Raw genomic sequence first — 21,128 nt, 5'->3', positions numbered from 1 at the left:
AACCAATTTAATAATATGCATTTAATCAATAAAACAATAAAATACAGAAAAAGGTTGAATCTGGGATTCCTCTGGATCAAGCACAGGCCTTGGGCAGTTGGCCTAGACTAAAATAGTTAAATTAAGGACAACTTGATGATATATCATCATTACATTTAGGAAATATTAACACATGCACTATAATGTGCTACTCTCCACTGAGTGTCTGTCACATTGTGCTGTAGGACCCCAATATTTATTTCTTTTATATTTTTCTTGACTTTTCATTAGAACTAACACATGTCATCTTATTGTGTTAATATCACCTAATATTTTCCCTATTAAATTATATTATAGAATGAGAATCATACTTCCATGGCTTTTTATTGTTTTGGCCACACATCCACGGCTTTTTATGCTGGTGCAAATTTATGATTAAACAATTAATCCCGAGCTAGTTGAACATTCGAAATAGTCTAATTCCTATGATATCCCACCAAAGAATGTTGGCTCCACCGATCGAACAAACTGATCAATCCCTTCTTTTGTTCTGTGCCTTTCTCAGTTCTTTTTCCCTCTCATTTCCTAGTCCGACTGGCTCCATTTTTCCATCCCTGTCCGATCCCAATATAGCAAGAACACAATGAGCGGAGAAAGCCGGAGGAGACCGTCAGAGGGAGCCGATGGACTGTTGCCCACCAGCTCTCTCCTCCTCCGACCACACAGCTATGGCAGTTCAGTCTCTATTTCAGACTCCTGCTGCAGCAAATCAGGGGCCATGGCTCCGATCGTGCTGTGTACACTCGTAGCGGTCTGTGGCTCATTTGTCACCGGTTCTGCCGTACGTACTGTTACTCTGACCTTTTCACCTTGCACGCACTCCATCTTATAACCGGGCCGGTTTGGATATCTATAACCATAGTACTATACAGTACATACACTACGGTAGTATTAGTGCATTAATTATGCACTAGGCAGTCTTCATTTTAATATCTATGCAATTATATAGAGAAAACTAACTTTTACTTTCCATTTTTATCCATATGATTTATGTAATTTTTTGGTTATTCTTAAATGGGTTAATTATTACCAAGGCAAGCCTTGGTATAGCGGTTAAATGGGTTAATTACCCTAATGTCATTTTTTTGATGAACTTATCCTTTTGGCAAATAGAATCATGAACTTTAATTTTTTTGGGCAAATTACATGTAACATCACAAAATTTAACTTATTCTCAAATATATCACAAAATTTTTTTCAAAAGAAAATTACGTACTTTTGTTTTATTTTCTGATTTATCATATCGTCATAGTTTTTATGTACGAAAGAGAGTAAAAATATTTAGCCTATCACTGCATTTCTTTTCTTTTTGTGTTTTGTTAGATACTTTTTTAAACAATTACTGTTACTACTATTTATATGTATATTCTTATTTTAATAGACACTTTTTTAATACTTTCTTATAATGTGGAAGAGAGTAGAAATATTTAGCCTAGCCTCACTGCCTTTCCTTTTCTGTTCTGTTAGACACTTTTTTTATTAACAAATACTATCTATATATAGTTTCGTTTTGTTAGGCATCTTTTGAATCAATATAAATATACTATATATATGTGCATACAAATGGAAAACCGAGCTATAATTGGAGAGTCCTCGGATAGTCTTGCAGTATTTTAAGTTTGTCTTATTTTAATAATTTAATTTATTATATTTTACATTTTATTCAATTTACAATGAATAAAAAATGAGAAAGAAATTTGCAATTAGTTATGTTGTTTTAGTTGGTAGGTTGAATTTAAAAATATAAATGGATTCTTTAATTCATAAACAAATGTACCTTCCCGATAAAAGAAATGGCACACGCAACGCAAGAACCAATGAATAAATCGATTTATTTGTATCCTTTATTCTTTTCTTTTTCATAAATCTTTTCATTACATTTTCCTTAATTTTTTGAGTTCATGGTTACTATTTTGTATGTGTATTATTTTATAATTATAAGAGAAATTGTTTTTTACTTATCATATTATTGTTCATCATAAATTTGGTTTTATTATTCTAAACCTAGTATGGGGAAGAGAGTAGACATATTTAGCCCACCCTCACTGCCTTTTCCTTTTCTTTTTTCTTTCTGTTACATACTTTTGAATTAACAAATACTATCTAATATATATAGTTCTGTTTTATATAGGGACTTTTCTTAATACTTTTTTAGAGAGGGAAGAGAGTGGAAATATTTAGCCTATGTTTTCTTTTTTGTTTTGTTAGACAATTTTTTAATTAACAAATACTATCTATATATGTAGTTTCGTTTTATTAGGCACTTTTGTTAATTAATACATATAATATATATATATATATATATATATACATGTAAAACTCAACTGAACTAATTGCATAGTTCTCGGGGAGATCTTGCAGTATTTTAGGGCATGTTTACTTTGTGAAAAATCTGGTCAACTTTTCTTTTTCATTTTTCTTCTCTTTTTCTAAATTTATTTCTCCAAAGAAAATTGAGAAATCATATTTACAAACTTAAAATTGAGTATTTCTTGTTGAGTTCGAGACTTGAATAATATGTCCAATAATAATAGTAGATTTTCTAATTAAAGGGAGGATAACTATTTAATTAAAAAGGCAAAAAAAATTATTTCAAACTTTCCTATTAAATCTAGTTAAAGAGAGGAGCGAATTGGAGAACCATTAAAAGTACTTCTCTAAGTTGTTTTGAATTTAGGAAATTAGAAAATTCAATTTATTCTAAAAAGTGCTCTCTTTCACTCAGGTAGGTAAATATATATTTGACAAATTCTCTCAAAGTAAATAGGCCCTTAGTTTGTCTTATTTTCAAAGGTGAGCCTAGTACAATAAAATAAAAATCTTAAATATCATATAAAAGACACTGATAGTTCTACCTAAGTATCAAATCTGTAACCTTTTGGTTATCATGAGTGAGCGTGCACTACTGCACCACCCCTTTGATTAATTTGTCTTATTTTAATAATTCAATTTAATATTTATAATTTAGTCAATTTATAATGAATAAAAAAAGCAAAAGAGATCTTGCAATTACTTTGTTTTATTTTAGGATTAATAACTCAAAAAAGCATGAACTTTGTACCTTTTTCAATTTGGCACAAACTTTATTTTTTGGCAAGAAAAGACATGAACTTTGATTTTCTTGTCACGTTAGGCGTTTTTTCCATTTTCTATCTATTTTGCTGACGTGGTGAAAACGGTGCCTACGTGGCAAATAGGGTCATGCCACTAGAGAAAAAATAATAATAAAATTTTGTAAAACATTAAATAAAATGAGAAAGAAAAGCTTTGATTAGAGAAACGATGGGAGCCCCTGGCCACCCATCGCCATGCATTACCCACCGCTGACCATTGCTCCCCTGATTGGGGTCATCAGAATTGGAGATTCTCCCGATTCCGATGGCTGGAGCCTCGATCCTGGCCCCCTCTCCCAACCTTAGTTGGGGTTACCGATGCCTTCTGGGGTCACCGGCGATCCCAATCAGGAGGGGGCGGTGGCCAGCGGTGGTGGTTGGGGCCCCCTACTGATCAAAGCATTTCTCTCTTTTATTTTATAAAGTTTTTGCAATTTTTTTTAATTTTCGCTGACGTGACGTGACACCGTTCGTCACGTAAACACCATCTTCCATCACGTCAGCAAAATGGATGAAAAATGACAAAGATTCCTAACGTGATAAGAAAATCAAAGTTTATGCTTTTTTTTGCCAAAAAATAAAGCTCGTACTAAAATTGAAAAAGAGCACAAAGTTCATGTTTTTTTGGATCATTAACCTTTTATTTTATTTGATAGGTTGAATTTAAAAATATAAATGGATTCTGTAATGCATAAACCAAATGGCACAATGCAAGAACCAATGAATAGGTCAATTTATTTGTCCCCTCTATCCTTTTTTTGCTTCAGTTGTGTTTTCGTAGCAACTTTTCGTTACATTTTGGTTAATTTTAGATCACGGTTACTACTTTTATGTGTATTATTTTATGATCATAAGAGAAAATGCCTTTTACTTCTAATATTATCTTTCATATATAATTAATTTAATTATTATTATTATTTTCAACTGAATTTTTTGTTAATATTTTGATTTTACTCAAAAAGTCACGAAGCTTCCATCATTCCTCAAATTTATCACGAACTGCTTTTTAACATAATCTCACGAACTTTTTTTTTGATTTTGCATCCATCATATTGTTGGATTTCCTATAAATTTGCAGACGTGGCAGTACTACAATAGAAAAAATTTTAATGTAAAAAGATTAAGTTTAAAAATGTTAAGATATAGATAATTAATAAAAAAATGATTCCCAAAACCCTTGGCTCTTGCCAAGGGTGGCGATGCCACGGCAAAAAATATGGAAAATCCAAAAATAAGATAAATATGAAAATACTAAAACTAAAGTGCGTGATTTCATAGTATTTGATAAAAAAAAGTTCATAATTTTTTAAGTAATTTGTCATGATATTTCATTTTCTATGTCATATCCTATAGCAAAAAATGAATATTTCGAGGTGAAAAAGAACATAATTTCTATAATAGCAAAGAATATCTTTTTTAAAAAAATTCTTGAATTGTACCACCAAATAGAAAACTTCATTAACGAGATAAATAAAAGATAAAGAATATAAAGCTGCCAAGTAGAAAAATAGTTTTATACAATTGTGGAAAAGCATGGGCAGCAATACACTAGTCTATTATAGATGATTAATAGGTTTAACCTTTTTCTCTCCAAGTTCCCTTGCACATTTTAGTTTCATATTTCGTGCATAATCATTCCAAACTGGTAGTTTAATAAGCTGATGATAGATGGTCTTGACGTATCACGATAATTTTTTGGTGAATATTAACTATCATTATGTTGATGATTTAAAGCTAGATGGTTGTTGAGAGTTAATAATGAGTTAAGTCCTACATCGGAAATATAAGAGGAATTCCACAAGTTTATAAGAGATTGGGTACCACAACTAATTGACTCGAGCTTTTGGATTGGAGATGAGCACGATAACTTATAGGTTCAGTGGAATTTTACATGGTATTAGAGAGAGATAGAAAAATTAAAGAGAATTTCACAAGTTTATAAGAGATTGGGTACTACAACCAATCAGCTCGAGCATTTTAGGCAATCTCTTATAAACTTGTGGAATTCCTCTTATATTTCAAATGTTTGACTTAACTAATTCTTAACTCTTAACACTCACCCTCACGTGGCAACACGTGGTCACCATCACGTGCTCTTAAATACCCGCACTCAACAACTGACCGCGAGCCGAACATCCTCTTTCGTGCTCGGGCGAGGGGGGACAAACCAAACTAACCATGAATTCCACACTCGAGCTTGACTTAACATGAGGCGCATTCTTGGCTGTCTCGAGACTGGACTAAGTCACATTTGGGCCAACACGGGCGCATTTTTCGGCTACCCATATAAACAGACCTTAAATTTGACGTGGTGTGAATTCACACATGTGCATGTGGAAGCATAGTCACTCTTATACTATATAAAATATCCACAAGGCCTATAAACGATTAAACCTATAAACGATTGAGCCCATCTCGAGAGGCTTGAGCATCATAATTCCGAGGTGATACTGTAATTAGTCTGTCTCAGCTATGAGTAAAACATATATATTTGAAATGTAAGTAATTGAAAGGTAAATAGGAAACTTATGAATGTTTTCTTGGGTTACGGAAACTCATTTTGAGTGTTGCCTTGGAATTTCTTTCTCTGAATTGTCCAAAGGACGGTTAATTTTTCAGTATCGTATAAACAGTTTGGCACTTTTCAATCGCATGAAAGAATTCATAGTGAATCATGTGAAACACTCTTACAACACAGTTGGCTCGGCAATCTACTCAATCTCTTACCCTTTATCAGCTGAGTAGGACCGTTAATTTTTCCCCGTAAAAGCTGAATGGGCAACGGCTTACAGCATCATGCTGAGTAAGTACGCATTTCGTGCTTCTTCTAATAAAAGTTTAATGGTGTTCAGTTGCAAGGACATTTGCCGGGATGAATCTCGCTGATATTCAAACTTTTTGAGTAGGTTCATTAAGCTTGTATAATTTTTTGGTGGAAATGATCACCGTTGATGCAACTTTCATTTGCAGATAGGCTATTCATCACCTGCTGAGTCAGGCTTACGGGAAGACTTGGGCCTCTCTGTGGCCGCTGTTAGTGCAGATGCCACTCTTTTTCCACATCCATAAATTGCTTGTCGGTTGCTAAACATCACATACTAAAGGAGGTTTTAGCTTACTTCTCATATCGATTTTGACTCTAACTTTGGTCTGTGCAGTACTCTGTATTTGCTTCATTCATAACTGTCGGTGGAGTACTAGGAGCTTTGGTAAATGGGATGGTAACCGATATGATTGGCCGTCGAGGCGTAAGTCTATTAATATGTCATCACAAGCTATAAGGAAACCTGCCGATTTTATTGCAATTTTGATCATTAGATTATACCTTACGCCAAAAACAGAACATTCGATCATTAAAATTGTGTTGTGAAACAGACAATATGGCTGTCCGAGATATTTTGCACTGCAGGATGGTTCTCTGTAGCATTTGCCGAGGTACGTAGTCAAATATGAGATATCGCCCACACACAATGAATTATCATCTGCTAAAATCTGCAGTCTTTGTAAATGGAGAGGGCTGACATTGATAGAGAGATTTTCCCTTCGGGCAGGGAGTTTGGTTGCTTGACGTTGGAAGATTATTGATTGGACTTGGCATTGGAATCTTAATCTATGTGGTAACTTATTAAAGCAGAACAGTTGAATTTTCAGCTTTTAATACATAATGGTCCCTCAAAGTGGTTGGTTGCTTCCGAATCCCAAAACAGGTACCAATTTATATTGCAGAGATAGCACCAAAAACTGTCCGTGGAGCATTCACAGCATTTAATCAGGTTAGGAGTATTTCTAACTCGAAGACCTTGAGAATTTTGCATTAAAAAGATCATGCTCGTGAGCCTCAGTTGTCTGCTGTTGCAGTTGATGATATCTTGTGGATTTGCACTAACAAGCTTCGTGGGAACAATAGTTTCATGGCGTGTCCTGGCTCTGATAGGTAAACTTATTGTGTTCAAATCTTACAAATTCAGTCTAGACTTGCCAAAGTGATCGTTCTCGCTGATCTAATCTGCAGGTGCTGTGCCGTGTTTACTACAGATTATCGGTTTATTCTTCATTCCCGAGTCTCCGAGATGGCTGGTGAGTTTATTAACTGTATATATTTTTTTATATTATGCCATATAAGTAGCAGTTGGATTTGCAAAAGCAGAACACTGAGACTGCATTGTGGAGGATAATGTCCATTTCATTCTAAATGCCAACAGATGCATTTACCAAGCAGGTAAAAGTCGGACGTGAAAAGGAGTTTGAGACTGCATTGCAAATACTGAGAGGCAAAAATGCCAACATCTCCCAGGAAGCGGCCGATATCAGAGTAAACTTTGCAAACTTGGTATTTTGTTAATGTTCGACAGTGTTTGCTTCACTGCAGGACCCGTAACTAATTGCAAAAATTTACATTTTCTACAGGACTACACCAAAGCATTTGAGCTGCAAACTCATTCGAGAATCCTAGACTTGTTCCAACGAAGATATGCTCATGCTCTCATTGTAAGCCTTTCGGAGGAAATAATCATTTCTCATTTCGTGTCCTTAGCATGACTCCCCCAGAGATTTGCTCTGACCTTTACGAAGCTTAGATAGGTGTTGGACTAATGATGCTGCAAAATTTTGGAGGGGCTAATGCATTTGCCTACTACTCGGGATCCATATTCGAAGAAGCTGGTAAAAGAAACATAATCTCTGGTCTCCCCTTAATTTATTTCGTGAAATTCAGTCTGCATAATAGTTCACTATCTCTCTGCAGGTTTTTCAAGTAGCATCGGCATCAATTCTATGGCCATTATTCAGGTACTACTTGCTTATTGAAATCAAGATCAAATCATTCTTCGTCCCAACACACGAGGGGGAGCAATTAGATCATAAAAATACATAACACCGTGCTTGCAGATACAAGCTTAAGCTTTTAGATTATTCAAAATTTAATATTGGGAGGACATTGTTTTGCAGATCCCGGCACTTGCTCTGAGCGTAATCTTGACAGACAAAGCTGGAAGGCGACCTCTTCTGATGGTTACGAATATATCTATTTCGTTACTAGATTTTCGCAACCGGAGACTATAGGTGAGAGCTGCTGATATCGAAAATGGTCGAATGGTTGCAGGTTTCTTCTGCAGGAATGTGCCTGAGTTGTCTCGGACTGGGAATCTCATTTTGGATAAAGGTAATTAAGGGCTCGACTGCTCATTCCCCAGAATTCAAGACCATATGCCTTGTCGAGTTTCCGAACAGTTTATCAAATTCCTTCTATGTTGTGAACAGGAACTGAACTATTGGACTAATGGTACCCCCATTATGGTGTACATTTTCATTCTGGTAATTCTGTATATATGAGTTAGCTTCTGTTATGGCCACCTTAAAACAAGGAACTGTGAAAATTCTCAAGCCCTTTCTATGACAAGATCGGAACCGAATAAAAGCACTCAATTGGCCATCTTCTTCTTTTGTTTCATCCCGACTTTTCTCCATCTACTCTGCAATAGCTCACTCATGAAAATGCAAGCAGGTGTTTGCTGTGGCTTATTCGATGGGCATGGCAGGGTTACCGTGGGTTATAATGTCAGAGGTACAATCCTTCGGCATTTAACAGAAAGTAACAGATAATGTTTCATTTCGTTTTCTCAAATTTCCAGGAAAACTTATGATTCTTTGGCTTCACCTGATCAATGGATTCGTAAAAAAAAAATAAAGGTATTTCTGATAAACGTGAAAGGATCAGCAGGAAGCCTGGTGAGTCTTGTCAACTGGTCGTGTTCTTGGGTCGTTAGCTATACCTTCAACTTCATATTCGAGTGGAATGCACCCGGTAATATCCACACTGATACTCTCCTGGAATCACTATGTTCATTACCTTGTTTTATCATCATATGTATGTATTATATGCAGCTTGACTCGGTATGTACTTTCAGGAACGTTTTTCATATTCGCGGCCGTTTGCGGAGTGGCAGTCCTATTCACAGCGAAGGTCGTCCCGGAGACCAAAGGGCAAGGCCTTGAAGAATTACAAGCCTCCCTAACCCATGTTCTTCAATAAGACATACTTCCTTTATTTTGGATAAGTTCTTGGATGTGAGAATTATTTTGACCGTTATCAGTTTGTATCTGTATCCATTTCCGAACATTAGAGGAAGGTTGTGTTTGTTTGGACTTAATTTCAAGTGCTTAAAATTTAAGATCTAAATACAAAAAGTGTTTAATTAATTAAATGAAAAGTTTTTGGTTGGGATATAATTATAATGACTAAAATTATATCTAGTTAAATGCCCAATAGTTTCACTTGTTTTAACTTTTGCCCACATTTTATTTTAATTTTTAAAATTCAGAAAATAAAAAAATTGAAAATTCCAAGACAGAAAAAGGATCAATCGGAGAGGGAGGGCTCAGTGGTGCCTCTAAGTCTAGCCACCATTGCCCAAGGCGAGGTCATCGGCGATCTTGTTGTGCAGTGGTGGCCGGGATTGGAGTTATTAGACTCATCACCACTCTGGATTGAGTTTTCTCTCTCTTCGATCAAAGACAAAGAGCTTATTCGATCCCAAGCGGTGGTTGCTCTGATCCCGGCTACCACCACGCAAACAAGGTCACCGGCCACCTCCCCTTGGGTGGCGGTGGCCTTCATCGGAGCCACCACTACTCGGAATTGAGCTTTCTCTTTCTTCGGTCGAAGATAGAGAGCTAGCTCGATCTTGGGTAATGGTGGCCCCTATCCCAGCCACCATCACCCATGCGAGGTAGCTAATGACCTTAATTACGGCGGTAGTTCCTAGGTCACCTGTCGGGCTGTTGCCCTTCCCCCAAAACCAACCCCCCCCCCCCTCAACGTCGGGTGGACTGATTTGCACAACCAATACCGGTAGAGAGAGAACTCGGGAAATAGAAAACATTATAGGGAAGAGTACAAGACTTGTGAGAGAACTCGGGAAATAGAAAACATTATAGGGAAGAGTACAAGACTTGTGATTGCAAGATGTGGATACTCTCACTCACGAGGATACATTTTAGAGCACTACCACCCTCTCTCTGGTATACATGAGGACTTGCAGTAACACAGTCCTACTACACTATATATAGACACAAAAAGAAAAATCTAGACCAAACGAAAAAAGAAAAGAAAAATATAGAGCACTTATGGTAAGACCAGAACGAACCTTAATTAGGACAACCCAGACAATCTACTTCCCGACAACAACATCCGTTCAGAGCCTCCAGTACTAATTATATATGTTGACCACATTTTATTTAGTTCAAAATTACTTTACTATTTTCAACATATATAGTTCTGTTCCTGGACTCGATTAACATAGTAAGTGATTGTAAATTTGTAAGGTAAGAACGTCATTTGGATTCTACCGAAAAAAAGAGAAAAAAGAATGTCAATTGGATGGTGATGCAGTAAATAGTCGAAAAAGTCGGATAAAAATCCTTAAAGAAAGTTACATAGGAAACGACAAACTCCACGTGTGGTCGTGCATCAATGTTCCCAAGAAACATCATAAAAAATTGACAAGAAAAACACAACTCCTCTCATGGTGGACCCACCAACTCCAATAGTTTTTCTGCTGCTCTGTCTTTATTTATCGCTATCTTCATTATTGCTCATAAAGACTAGGAAACATCAATCAACTGTCCCCGTTTCTTCACTTCACGATCCGTCAGTGTCTTAAGAAGGAGGAGGAGGAGGAGGAGGAGGAGGAGAAGGCTATGGGCAGAGAAGAAGTAGGAGAAGGAATTGAAGAAGCACCGACACCGAGCCGTCCTCTGCTTGTTAAAGAAAGCACCCATCAATTGCAAAGCAATCATGTTGAGGATGGAGGAGAGAGCGGGCTTCCTTCTCCAGCAACATCTGCCCTGGTTCTTAGCACTCTGGTTGCTGTCTCAGGTTCCTACGTTTTCGGGTCCGCCGTAAGTAAATGCCTGGTCCCATTTACATCAGATGTTGCCTTTGTACATGTAACGTCACGTAGGTTACACTTTATATGAGTTCATAACGGAATAGCAGTTTGAGTTCTGGATTACGGTTGGATACAACTTGCTCTGAGAATTAAAGCCTTTGGACCAATGGACATGGTATCATGCTCAGATTAGCACACGCTCCTTAGCCGAAATATGTGAAACCCGTCTTATGATTGAGGGGACCATTAAATCCTTTCTGGGTCCTGTTAATGGCCTCATCGTTACAGATATAAATATGAATGGAAGATTAAAAGATGCCATGTACCCCAGTGAGATCGAACCTTGAAGCAAACATGATAAGTAGAATCATCTCTGTTTTCTCTGTTTTCCCCCCTTGGATTATTCTTTTATTTGTTCTTAGTTTCATTTAGGATCTTTGATCCAAGTTATTGCTGAAACTTCGGCAGTTATTCTCAGGTTCAGACATGATTTAAAGATGTAGTTTACAGCCGCAAAGATCAGTCTGATGAGATGGAGATTGGGCTAATGGCAATACAGATGCAGATGTTTAGTTGGCGTGGTGACAGGAAATGACTCTGAGGGTTAGGGTTATTAAATGCAATTAGCGACAATCTTTTAGACTACAAGGCACTGAATTAGCAGCATACTAGATCTCTGTCTTGGCTGTTGTCGATTACTAAGGGTGGTCCTCCTATGGGGTATAGAATGAGCGAGGGCAAGACACAAATACAAGTTCCAGTGCAATGTCGAAAAAGTTTGAGAGGATCTTGTATGACTGTTCAAGAAGATTGAACTTGTAGATGAACGCATTATTTATTGTCTTTCATTTGACGGAAACGAGCTAAGCTGACTGTATATTCTAATGCTTGAAGGTGGGGTATTCATCACCTGCTCAGACTGGCATAATGGAGGAATTGAGCCTTACGTCTGCAGAGGTTCTGTGTACATTCCCTTACCTTCTACGACCCTATACATACTTTTCCCGAAGGAGTATAGGCAGCTGTATCATTTTCCTGTTTGTTCTCTGTTCATCGTTTGAATAATGAATAAATATATATTCAAATTGTTTGCTGATGTATTAGGATATGTGTCGTGCTTTTGGTAACTACAAGATTCTTTTGGTGCTTGAGGAGAATTTGTATACATCAAGCTACGTGTATTGATATCATACTACTGTTTCAACCTGCAGTACTCACTATTTGGCTCGATATTGACTATCGGAGCAATGGTAGGAGCGGTAATTAGTGGGAAAATGGCTGATTACATAGGTCGGAGGGGTGTAAGTGCATTTTTTTTGTCCATCTTTTGCTTTAACTTCACGAAGCATTATCTCGTATTTGTCCTCAACCTTTTTCTGCTTTTACTTGTACAGACAATGGGAATTTCGGATATAATCTGCCTAATAGGTTGGATTTCTATAGCACTGTCCAAGGTATGGTCAGACTCTTATAATCAGACTCTCCTTTTTCTTTTTTTTTTTCCTTTCTTTCTTTCATAGATTCTTATAGTCAGACTCTTCGTCCAATTGAAGTTCTCTCAACTGTTATATTATTGTGCCTGTGCATGAAAGGTCCCTTGGTGGCTCAATATCGGAAGATTTCTGGTAGGATGTGGCATGGGACTCCTCTCTTATGTGGTAATTTTCAGAACGTGGGAGTTATTTAGATGATGACTGTCTGTCTCATGTTTAGTAGTAACAGCTGCTACCTGTTCATAAAATAGGTTCCTGTGTACATAGCAGAAATCACACCAAAAAATCTTCGTGGAGGATTTACGACGGTACATCAGGTAACTACATAGGCTTATTATTCACTAAAAGTGAAGCATCATATCATGAACGAATTTATGATAATAAGTGATAATGACATTTATTATTTCAACAGTTGATGATATGTTGTGGTGTGTCGATGACTTACCTCATTGGAGCTTTTGTGGGTTGGCGCACATTGGCTTTAGTTGGTAAGATCTTTTTTGCATTTTACGGTTTTTGATGTTATGTGAGTGACACTTAGGATCTTCTTTTTCATTTCAGGAATCGTCCCATGCCTTCTTCAGCTACTTGGTTTACTTTTCATTTCTGAATCTCCCCGGTGGCTGGTGAGGTTCTCCAGAAATTGCTGAGTGACTTTCTATATCTGCTTGCTTAATTTTCTGCCTGATAGTTCAGCTGACATACGCCGTGCAGCGACACTCCAATGAAATGCTGTATTAGTAATCCAACTACATGATGACCATATGCTTATTTGTGATGTAATTGTGAAAAATTTATAGGCAAAGATTGGCCGGAGGAAAGAAAGTGAAGCCACTTTACTCTGGTTGAGAGGAAAAAATGCTGATATTTCTCGAGAAGCAGCTGAAATCAGAGTAACCGACTTCTCTCCTTTATTAGAAACTTCTTTTACTCATCTCTACTTCAGCTACAGAACCTCGCGTTGCTGCACACTTCACTACACTTTCTGTATTATAGGATTACACGGAAACTATTCAAAGGCTTTCAGAAGGCAGCATCTTCGACTTGTTCCAGCGAAAATACGCCCATTCACTTATTGTAAGAATTCTTACTCAATTTTAGCATATTTTTTCCATTCACTGAATAACATATTCATAACGTGGAAGGTGTTTTAGGTCGGAGTGGGCCTGATGGTACTGCAACAGTTCGGAGGGGTCAATGCGATTGCTTTCTATTCCAGCTTTATATTCATCTCAGCAGGTCTGGCAACATGAAGGTTCAGTTTTTAGAGCTACCTGATTTGAATTACCAACGAAAAGTAATGGATGCATGAATTCTCAAACCTTAATCTGCTACAGGCTTCTCAGGTAGTCTCGGAATGATAGCAATGGTCATTGTTCAGGTCAACTTCCGGGTCTCATCTCCATTGCTTCTGTACCCTGGTTGATTACTACACAAGTTTGTATCCTGATTTGGGAAATTTTGTTCTCGTAGATTCCAATGACGGCTCTGGGTGTATTACTGATGGACAAATCGGGTCGAAGGCCTCTTTTGCTGGTAAAGAAAACTTGCAAGAACTTCACGTCATTACACCTGTTGTTTCTTCAGATAAAAGTTCCGATCTTGAATGTATCTATTAATTTTTTAGAGACCACTTGTCTAAAAACTACAGTTATCAGATGAAGACGTGGTTTATTACTTACTATGTTTTGATTAAACGTGACTTGCTTTTACAGGTCTCTGCAGCGGGGACGTGTTTGGGTTGCTTCATGACAGGCTTGTCTTTCCTCTTCCAGGTACTTCTCAAGAGGCGATCTAGTACACTTTGTACAAAGGAATGGAAACAATAGAGGATGGATTCACTATAATTATTTGAGGGGGTCTCGATTGTAGTGAATTACGTGAGCCAAGACTTTTTAATTTTTCGACTCTGTTGGTTTAAACCGTTGTGCCTGCTGAAGCATTAGGTGCTTTCTGCTGACAGGATCTGCAGCTATGGAAGAGCATAACTCCTATTTTTGCGCTTATCGGTGTGCTGGTATTCACTTCTGTCTATCTCCCCCTTTTCTCTGGGAAATCATTCATGAACTTTTTCCATTTCTTTTTCATATTTCCTCTGGCGATAATGTGTTTGATACTACTAATATCTGCCCATTTTTGTCGTCAGGTTTTTACTGGATCCTTTTCCCTGGGAATGGGAGGAATACCTTGGGTTATAATGTCCGAGGTAAACATTCCCCTCGTCGGGTTTTGCAAACCTTGCAGTTAACGCATTTGAAACCCGTAAATGATTCCCTTTAAATGCTCCTATATCAGGTATTCCCGATAAATATGAAGGGCTCAGCTGGTAGCCTCGTGACACTAGTTAGCTGGTTAGGTTCATGGATTATCTCATACACCTTTAACTTCATGATGGATTGGAGCTCGTCTGGTGATTAAACCATCCCACATCTGTCTCTCTCTTCGTCATTTCATTCTCTCTTGTGATCTGCGGTAGTATCTATCATGTTCTTTATTTTTTTCAGGAACATTCTTTATATTCGCGAGCATATGCGGCTTCACTGTCCTGTTTGTGGCAAAGCTGGTTCCCGAGACTAAGGGGCGGACCCTCGAGGAAATACAGGCAAGCATGAACCCCTTCTCATGACAGGAAAAAGGACCATCACGAACTGGCGGATGCTCGAGAAGGTGCAGTAACATCTTCATGGAGACAAGCATGAGTATGTATTCCGAAGTCTCAGGCACATGAATATCAGCAGCTTAGGAGCCCCTGTTAGAAATTAACAGGATTCCTGGAATCGTCCAATAAGTCCGGGAAAGTAATGATAACATCTGGAGGTGTCCCGCCTGTTCAATTGAACCGTATTATTTATGTATAACCTTATATATCATTGCACAACGATATCTGAGCTTATAGAGTCTCATACTTTTCTTCAACGAATGCGGGTATGGAGAACTAGGTTTGGTTTTAGAAACTCGAAAAACTCTTCCCAGTTTTCCAGCTTGTCGTGTCTGAGGCATGATTCTGCCTGAGAATTACGCTCACGAAATTTCGGAAAGATCCTAGTGATAGCTATTCTAGAAGATGTCGGACTGCCCATGTGAAGTCAAATTTTTCTATGTGTACCTTGTATCCGAAAACTCATACGACCCGATTAATCTAGATCGAGCCGGTCGGCCCACTAAGGGATAAATCTTTTTCAATGTGGATTTTCTCTATTCAAACCCGAGACGTCGGTACTTGAATCAATTCATGTTGGTTGTAAACTCAAATTTGATTGGCCGAAAACAAGCACTCCTCCACAAACCATGTAAGATTCACAATGAACAACTCCAAGATGGTCTCCCGCACGAATCTCGTGGATTAAATTGTTCGAATTAACTGGCCTACAAATTTTATATTCTGGGCCTGTGATGCATCGATCACACCTAATTAGATTCAGTGGCTTTGACTTTCTCAACCAGCCAAAAGGGTTGTCGCATGTGATGTACGGTTGACTAACGGTTACACACCCATTGAACTGAAACAGAGCAACTGAAATAAGGTACTATCTACCCTCTTGGAGGAAGACAGTGATTGAGATTTGGTTTTCCTCTACGATCAGACCACAGTGCCTCCATCCAAGAACTGTGACAACTGCTTCATTTCCGAGTAGGACGAACATGGAAAGCGTGAGCACTGAAAGATCGCTCCTTTTGACTTCTCGGTCATCAAGAGACGATCATGGAACCAACACCAGCATAGGCGATGATGGAGAAGGGACATGGGGTGGTGGCTCCGCCACTGCTGTCGTGGTGCTGAGCACGCTCATAGCCGTCTGCGGGTCCTATGTTTTTGGTTCTGCTGTAAGTCCCACTTTTTGCTCACTAGGATGAACGACAGCCAGCTACATGACCTCCACTGCGGGATCCTGATATCCGGATAATCTCAGCCTTACTCTGGCCCGATTGAAGCTTTATTTGATTAATACTTATACATAAACTTTCTATTCAACCGAAAAAAGAAAATGCAAACTTTCTAGTTGAGAACATATCCTCACTTATTATCGATTGCAATCAGTCGGTCCAAGACCTTGAATACCTTAATTGCACTGTCTCTGCAGCCCTATGCGATAATTCTCTATATTGTTGAAGATACTCATGTTATGTTTTAATTTGCAGATTGGGTATTCATCACCTGCAGAATCTGGGATTGTGGACGACTTAGGCCTCTCGGTGGCAGAGGTGGGCAGTGCCTCTGTGGTTTGCTTTTGCTTCTCACGTGAAACGCTTCATCTATGGGATATTTAATTGAATTTTCCACTGCAGCTTGATAGAGTTAATAGTATTGCGTTCATCAAATCATTTTCAAGATGAAATGGTTCTAATACTATATTGAAGGGAAATTTTCTTTTCCTCATCAGAATCTCATTCTTATGATCATCATCTAAGTAAAAGTCCAGCCCCCTTCCCCCAGCCTTTTTCTTTTGCCTATATATATCGACTTGTCTATGTGGTTTTAATTTGTGATACTTGATGCAGTATTCGGTTTTTGGATCAGTACTCACGATTGGAGCAATACTTGGTGCAATAGTGAGTGGGAAAATAGCAGATCTTGTTAGTCGAAGAGGTGTAAGTTTCTCTTTTCCCTAAAGCAATTTTTGACATCCAAAAGGAATTATCTGACCTCTTCTCATAAATGTAATCAGGCCATGGGGATTTCTCAATTGTTCTCTACTGCGGGATGGGTCACCATAGCATTCTCACAGGTTTCATTCCGTTCGGGTGTATATATTCTCATGTTTCTGTATTTGTTACGCCTCATGCAAGCTATTAATGGACTGAAAAGACGGTCCATTCACTGAATTTTTGAGAGTAAAACAACATTTTTTCTTTCTTCGTATTGTCAATCTGAATGACAGATCCACTTCTTGGTAATAGGGTGCTTGGTCGCTCGATATAGGAAGACTGATGATCGGATGTGGTATTGGGCTTATTTCCTTTGTGGTAACTGCTGCTATTACATGAGTAGGAGACATTTCTTGTTTATACCAATTCGAACATTGATATAATGGTTCACGCTGGTGAACAGGTGCCTGTATATATAGCAGAAATAACACCAAGAAACCTCCGAGGTGGATTCGCTACTGTTCATCAGGTGGACTGAAATAGCTTGAAACTCGCATATATAAATTGACTTGGGGCGTAGTTGATCATAACTTCCTGCATTTGAAACAGTTCATGATATGTTTCGGCTCCGCCCTGACGTACTTTATCGGGGCAGTTGTCAATTGGCGTGTCTTGGCTCTTATAGGTAAAGCTCGGTTTGATATGGATAAACATAAGTTAGAATAGTGTCTTCATGTGAGAAGATTAATTACAATTTTAGATCGGTTGTCTTCTGAGATTCCACATGTAATCAGGCAAAAGTATTACATTTCTGTAGTTCTTCCAAATTTTCTTGGATTTTCCCTATATAAATGTGATAAAACCAGCTCATAAGCGATCCATCTGACTTCTACATTACCTGCAGAAATGGTTCCGTGCTTGGTGCAACTCTTAGGCCTTCTCTTCATTCCGGAGTCACCAAGATGGCTCGTATGTTGGAAATTTGCCCTTTCTAGCTCTTGCTTGTTCACAACTGCTTCATGCTTATCTTAGACGATGAAGCAAGTTGTTAACTTCTGATGCGAATTTTTTGCAGGCGAAAGTGGGTCGGGAGAAAGAGTATGAAGCAGCTTTGAGAAGGCTGAGAGGAAAAAATGCTGATATCACATCTGAAGCAGCTGAAATCAAAGTAACTTCTTAATCATTTGAGTTTTGGGGGAAAAAGTTGGCCATCTCCTTTCAAGCTAGGAACTTCTAGCAGATGCAAAATAATCACCTCTCCTTTGCCCTGCAGAATTACACAGAGATGCTCGAACAGATTTCGGAGGGTACAATCAAAGACTTGTTTCAGAAGATATACGCCCGTTCGCTCCTGGTGAGTTCCTAGACTTTGAACATGACATGCGTTGCTTGAGTGGAGCCATAATGGCCAATGAGTCCATATTTAGATGGAAAGTACCCTTCAGGTTGGAGTTGGGCTGATGGTGCTGCAGCAATTTGGAGGCACTAACGGGATTGCATTTTACGCAAGCTCGATTTTTGAGGATGCAGGTTTGTGGTAATTTGAATTGCCCATCGCTAATTTCCATAACAGCGATGGCACTGTATTAAGATACAATGGAAGTTTCCGATTTCCTAAAATACTTATAGCTTTTTTTCCCGTTCAAAAAGTTTATGTTAGCAGCACAAGAGGTGGACCAACAATGTAGACCCATCATATGTTAATGAAGAGTAACTGATTAAAAAGTGAGTCGTGTCCCTGTGGTTTTGCAGGTTTTCCATCCAAGATTGGAACGGTAGCAATGGCCATTGTGCAGGTCTTCAAGTCGCTCGAAAAAATTAGAATGAGCTTGTGACTTATTTTTGGTCAATGCTAATTACAGAAATGATCCTTTTGTGCAGATACCAATGGCCGTAGTGGGCGTGCTATTAATGGATAGAACAGGAAGAAAACCGCTACTTATGGTGCGTAATTTGCAGGGCCATCGATAATTTAGTTAATCGTGCAGACTCCTAGAAATGAGGAGTTGACCGAAAAGTCTGCTAATTGTTTGACAGGTTTCTGCTGCGGGAACTTGCGTCGGTTGTTTCCTTGTCGGTTTCTCGTTCTTACTAGAGGTATAAATCAGGTCACACGGGCATACTTTTTGCAAGAAATAATATTCGTCGATCTTCATCAGCATTTGCTGTTAACAGGATCTCCAAAGATGGAAAACAGTTGCGCCGAGTTTGGTTTTCATCGGTATACTGGTAAAAGAACCATGGATAATCTATGCATATAATATTCTTCAGTTTTTAATCTCCAACTGAATCATTCCATGTCGAACGTCTAAACTTTTTCTGTGATCAGATATACAACGGGTCATTCGGGTTGGGGCTTGCTGGCATTCCGTGGCTTATAATGTCCGAGGTGGTTACCATAACACAATGAAGATTGAAAATATGAAATTATTTAAGAATATCTCGATCATATAAAACAGGGCTATCTCTGCTTCAGATATTCCCGATTAACATGAAAGGTACAGCGGGGAGCTTAGTGTCTCTCGTCAACTGGTTCAGCTCGTGGATCGTCACGTATGTCTTTAACTTCTTGATGGAGCTCAGCTCAGCAGGTAATCTCTCGGTCTCAGCCCTTTCCTTATATTAAATTTGTTGTTCAAGGGATGTGTGCTAAACCTGTTAAGACATTCAGGTACATTTTTCCTGTTCTCGATCATGTCGGGACTGACCATCTTATTCACGGCAAAGTTGGTACCTGAAACTAAAGGCCGAACTCTAGAGGAAATACAAGCAGCCATGAATCCAGTGTCAGGATAATATGCTTCCTTACTTATGCTCCTCGCTCAGGACCATTCTCGGCCATGGGCAGCATATCTGGAGAATAGCATTTCTGTTGGTGCCCCTATAATTCGTTCAATCGAGCCATTCGGAGTGATCATAGACATCTTGTGGAGTGTCTCAAACTTTGTGGGGACGACTCGGTTGTATAAACTGAACCGACTAAATTGTGTAAAACCTGTTTTAGTGAAATTTTTTAGAAATCTGTGGCTGAAGTAAAGGGATTTTGCTACCAGCCCAAGGCTGTGGTCCGGGTAGCGTATTTGGGCTAGGGCCATATATTGTTATGGTTGATGTCTTTTCGTGTATTCCAAACTCATTGCATACTGAATAAGAGAATATCGCCGAGCCTTCTTTATTCATGAATGTATGGACAACACACCGCCGTCTCAAATCGCATATCCCCTAAATCTCAATTTACATATCCCCAATTTGCAATGCTTCTCTTTCTCTGTTTGATCTCGTGATTGATAATGGAGGGGCTCGAACATAGACGTCATGGTAACTGTCCCAGACTTTTTACCAATACTGTAGTTGAAGTCGAACTTTGTGACTGATGCCTTTTGAGTATATATATGGGAAGAAGTTGCGCGTAGTCTGGTATGAGGTAGTGAAATGGAATGGCTCGAGTTTAAGTTTTGTGAATGAAGAAAATTTTTGATTGTGAGAGCTTTATCTCTTATAGCAGGTCGACCGGGCTCGAACTGAATTAGTCGAGGCATATTGAGATTTCGAATACCACAATACAATCGAAAAGGAATGTATCCATTTCCTTTGTTTCCCTCTTACCATCTTAGACGTCCTTTTTTATGTTAAAAATAAATAAACAAATAAACAAAAGTCAAATGCAGACGCAATTTTTTTTTTCTTCCTTTGAAGCCTATGTTGGCGTTTGCTTGTATCTCATGCGGGGGATTGCACTTTTAGGTATACATGAAAGTCAAATGCACAAGTATTAAACACCTATTGCGTGAAATTGTACATCCATATGAGCACCAGCTAGTATTCAAAAGCAAATGCAGCCGATTAGTAAGTATGAGCTCTGTCGATCCAGTAGGGATTTTCCCATTTACCAGACTCGAACTTGAGATCTTATTTTATGGAAAAAAGGCGTCAAATCCACTTGAAGTATCCTAGGTTGTTTTATCATCGAAGAATCTTCGATACAAGGAAGGACAGTCAGCTATTCT

General features: G+C 38.4%; 3 protein-coding genes across 11 annotated transcripts; all 3 read left to right on the top strand.

Moving 5' to 3' along the window:
- The first annotated feature begins 503 nt into the window (after positions 1–503).
- Positions 504–9,324, top strand: LOC116213555 (sugar transporter ERD6-like 5). 6 transcript variants are annotated; one of them, XR_004158111.1, is made up of 18 exons: positions 504–820; positions 6,123–6,185; positions 6,311–6,400; positions 6,528–6,587; positions 6,704–6,769; positions 6,860–6,925; positions 7,011–7,086; positions 7,165–7,229; positions 7,372–7,464; positions 7,560–7,640; positions 7,730–7,814; positions 7,897–7,940; positions 8,100–8,162; positions 8,254–8,313; positions 8,412–8,465; positions 8,656–8,715; positions 8,869–8,955; positions 9,059–9,200. XR_004158111.1 is itself a non-coding variant. In XM_031548557.1 (18 exons), the coding sequence occupies exons 1-18, from the start codon at positions 623–625 to the stop codon at positions 9,181–9,183; spliced, it is 1,464 nt and encodes a 487-aa protein (XP_031404417.1). In that variant the 5' UTR covers positions 504–622; the 3' UTR covers positions 9,184–9,324. The 6 variants fall into 6 exon arrangements, 5 of the variants coding, with proteins under 5 accessions (XP_031404417.1, XP_031404420.1, XP_031404418.1 ...); XM_031548557.1 differs by having other exon boundaries at positions 8,841–8,955; positions 9,059–9,324; XM_031548560.1 differs by having other exon boundaries at positions 756–820; positions 6,123–6,228; positions 8,841–8,955; positions 9,059–9,324.
- A 1,435-nt stretch (positions 9,325–10,759) lies between these two features.
- LOC116213554 (sugar transporter ERD6-like 5) lies at positions 10,760–15,497 on the top strand. 2 transcript variants are annotated; one of them, XM_031548556.1, is made up of 18 exons: positions 10,764–11,051; positions 11,936–11,998; positions 12,253–12,342; positions 12,436–12,495; positions 12,634–12,699; positions 12,786–12,851; positions 12,947–13,022; positions 13,096–13,160; positions 13,335–13,427; positions 13,531–13,611; positions 13,689–13,773; positions 13,872–13,915; positions 14,008–14,070; positions 14,250–14,309; positions 14,498–14,551; positions 14,681–14,740; positions 14,830–14,944; positions 15,039–15,497. In XM_031548556.1, exons 1-18 carry the CDS (start codon positions 10,851–10,853, stop codon positions 15,158–15,160), a joined length of 1,464 nt encoding a protein of 487 aa, XP_031404416.1. In that variant the 5' UTR covers positions 10,764–10,850; the 3' UTR covers positions 15,161–15,497. The 2 variants fall into 2 exon arrangements, 1 of the variants encoding a protein (XP_031404416.1); XR_004158110.1 differs by lacking the exon at positions 15,039–15,497 and having other exon boundaries at positions 10,760–11,051; positions 13,680–13,773; positions 14,830–14,923.
- A 562-nt stretch (positions 15,498–16,059) lies between these two features.
- On the top strand, positions 16,060–20,300 carry LOC116213557 (sugar transporter ERD6-like 5). Of its 3 annotated transcripts, XM_031548562.1 has the most exons (18): positions 16,060–16,359; positions 16,675–16,737; positions 17,035–17,124; positions 17,202–17,261; positions 17,434–17,499; positions 17,585–17,650; positions 17,731–17,806; positions 18,026–18,090; positions 18,197–18,289; positions 18,395–18,475; positions 18,567–18,651; positions 18,874–18,917; positions 19,003–19,065; positions 19,159–19,218; positions 19,297–19,350; positions 19,451–19,510; positions 19,581–19,712; positions 19,793–20,300. In XM_031548562.1, the coding sequence occupies exons 1-17, from the start codon at positions 16,177–16,179 to the stop codon at positions 19,614–19,616; spliced, it is 1,245 nt and encodes a 414-aa protein (XP_031404422.1). In that variant the 5' UTR covers positions 16,060–16,176; the 3' UTR covers positions 19,617–19,712; positions 19,793–20,300. The 3 variants fall into 3 exon arrangements, with proteins under 3 accessions (XP_031404422.1, XP_031404424.1, XP_031404425.1); XM_031548564.1 differs by lacking the exon at positions 16,060–16,359 and having other exon boundaries at positions 16,722–16,737; positions 17,035–17,122; positions 19,598–19,712; XM_031548565.1 differs by lacking the exons at positions 16,060–16,359; positions 16,675–16,737; positions 17,035–17,124; positions 17,202–17,261 and having other exon boundaries at positions 17,415–17,499; positions 19,598–19,712.
- Positions 20,301–21,128: the final 828 nt, after the last annotated feature.

This window comes from Punica granatum, chromosome 7 (genome assembly GCF_007655135.1).
Source record: "Punica granatum isolate Tunisia-2019 chromosome 7, ASM765513v2, whole genome shotgun sequence".
Lineage (NCBI taxonomy): Eukaryota > Viridiplantae > Streptophyta > Magnoliopsida > Myrtales > Lythraceae > Punica > Punica granatum.
Note: the sequence above shows the minus strand (reverse complement) of the source record. Positions and strands in the feature narration are given on the sequence as shown.

What these genes read in the sequence shown, in the direction of transcription:
- LOC116213555 (XM_031548557.1), top strand. Translation starts at nt 623, where the DNA reads ATGAGCGGAGAAAGCCGGAGGAGACCGTCAGAGGGAGCCGATGGACTG. An exon ending in TCTCTGTAGCATTTGCCGAG is followed by an intron (nt 6,588 to 6,703) that starts GTACGTAGTCAA and finishes CCCTTCGGGCAG; the next exon opens with GGAGTTTGGTTGCTTGACGT. An exon ending in CGTGGGTTATAATGTCAGAG is followed by an intron (nt 8,716 to 8,840) that starts GTACAATCCTTC and finishes AAAAAAATAAAG; the next exon opens with GTATTTCTGATAAACGTGAA.
- LOC116213554 (XM_031548556.1), top strand. Translation starts at nt 10,851, where the DNA reads ATGGGCAGAGAAGAAGTAGGAGAAGGAATTGAAGAAGCACCGACACCG. An exon ending in TTTCTATAGCACTGTCCAAG is followed by an intron (nt 12,496 to 12,633) that starts GTATGGTCAGAC and finishes TGTGCATGAAAG; the next exon opens with GTCCCTTGGTGGCTCAATAT. An exon ending in TTGCGCTTATCGGTGTGCTG is followed by an intron (nt 14,552 to 14,680) that starts GTATTCACTTCT and finishes TTTTGTCGTCAG; the next exon opens with GTTTTTACTGGATCCTTTTC.
- LOC116213557 (XM_031548562.1), top strand. Translation starts at nt 16,177, where the DNA reads ATGGAAAGCGTGAGCACTGAAAGATCGCTCCTTTTGACTTCTCGGTCA. An exon ending in TAGCAATGGCCATTGTGCAG is followed by an intron (nt 18,918 to 19,002) that starts GTCTTCAAGTCG and finishes CCTTTTGTGCAG; the next exon opens with ATACCAATGGCCGTAGTGGG. An exon ending in GTTTCTCGTTCTTACTAGAG is followed by an intron (nt 19,219 to 19,296) that starts GTATAAATCAGG and finishes TGCTGTTAACAG; the next exon opens with GATCTCCAAAGATGGAAAAC.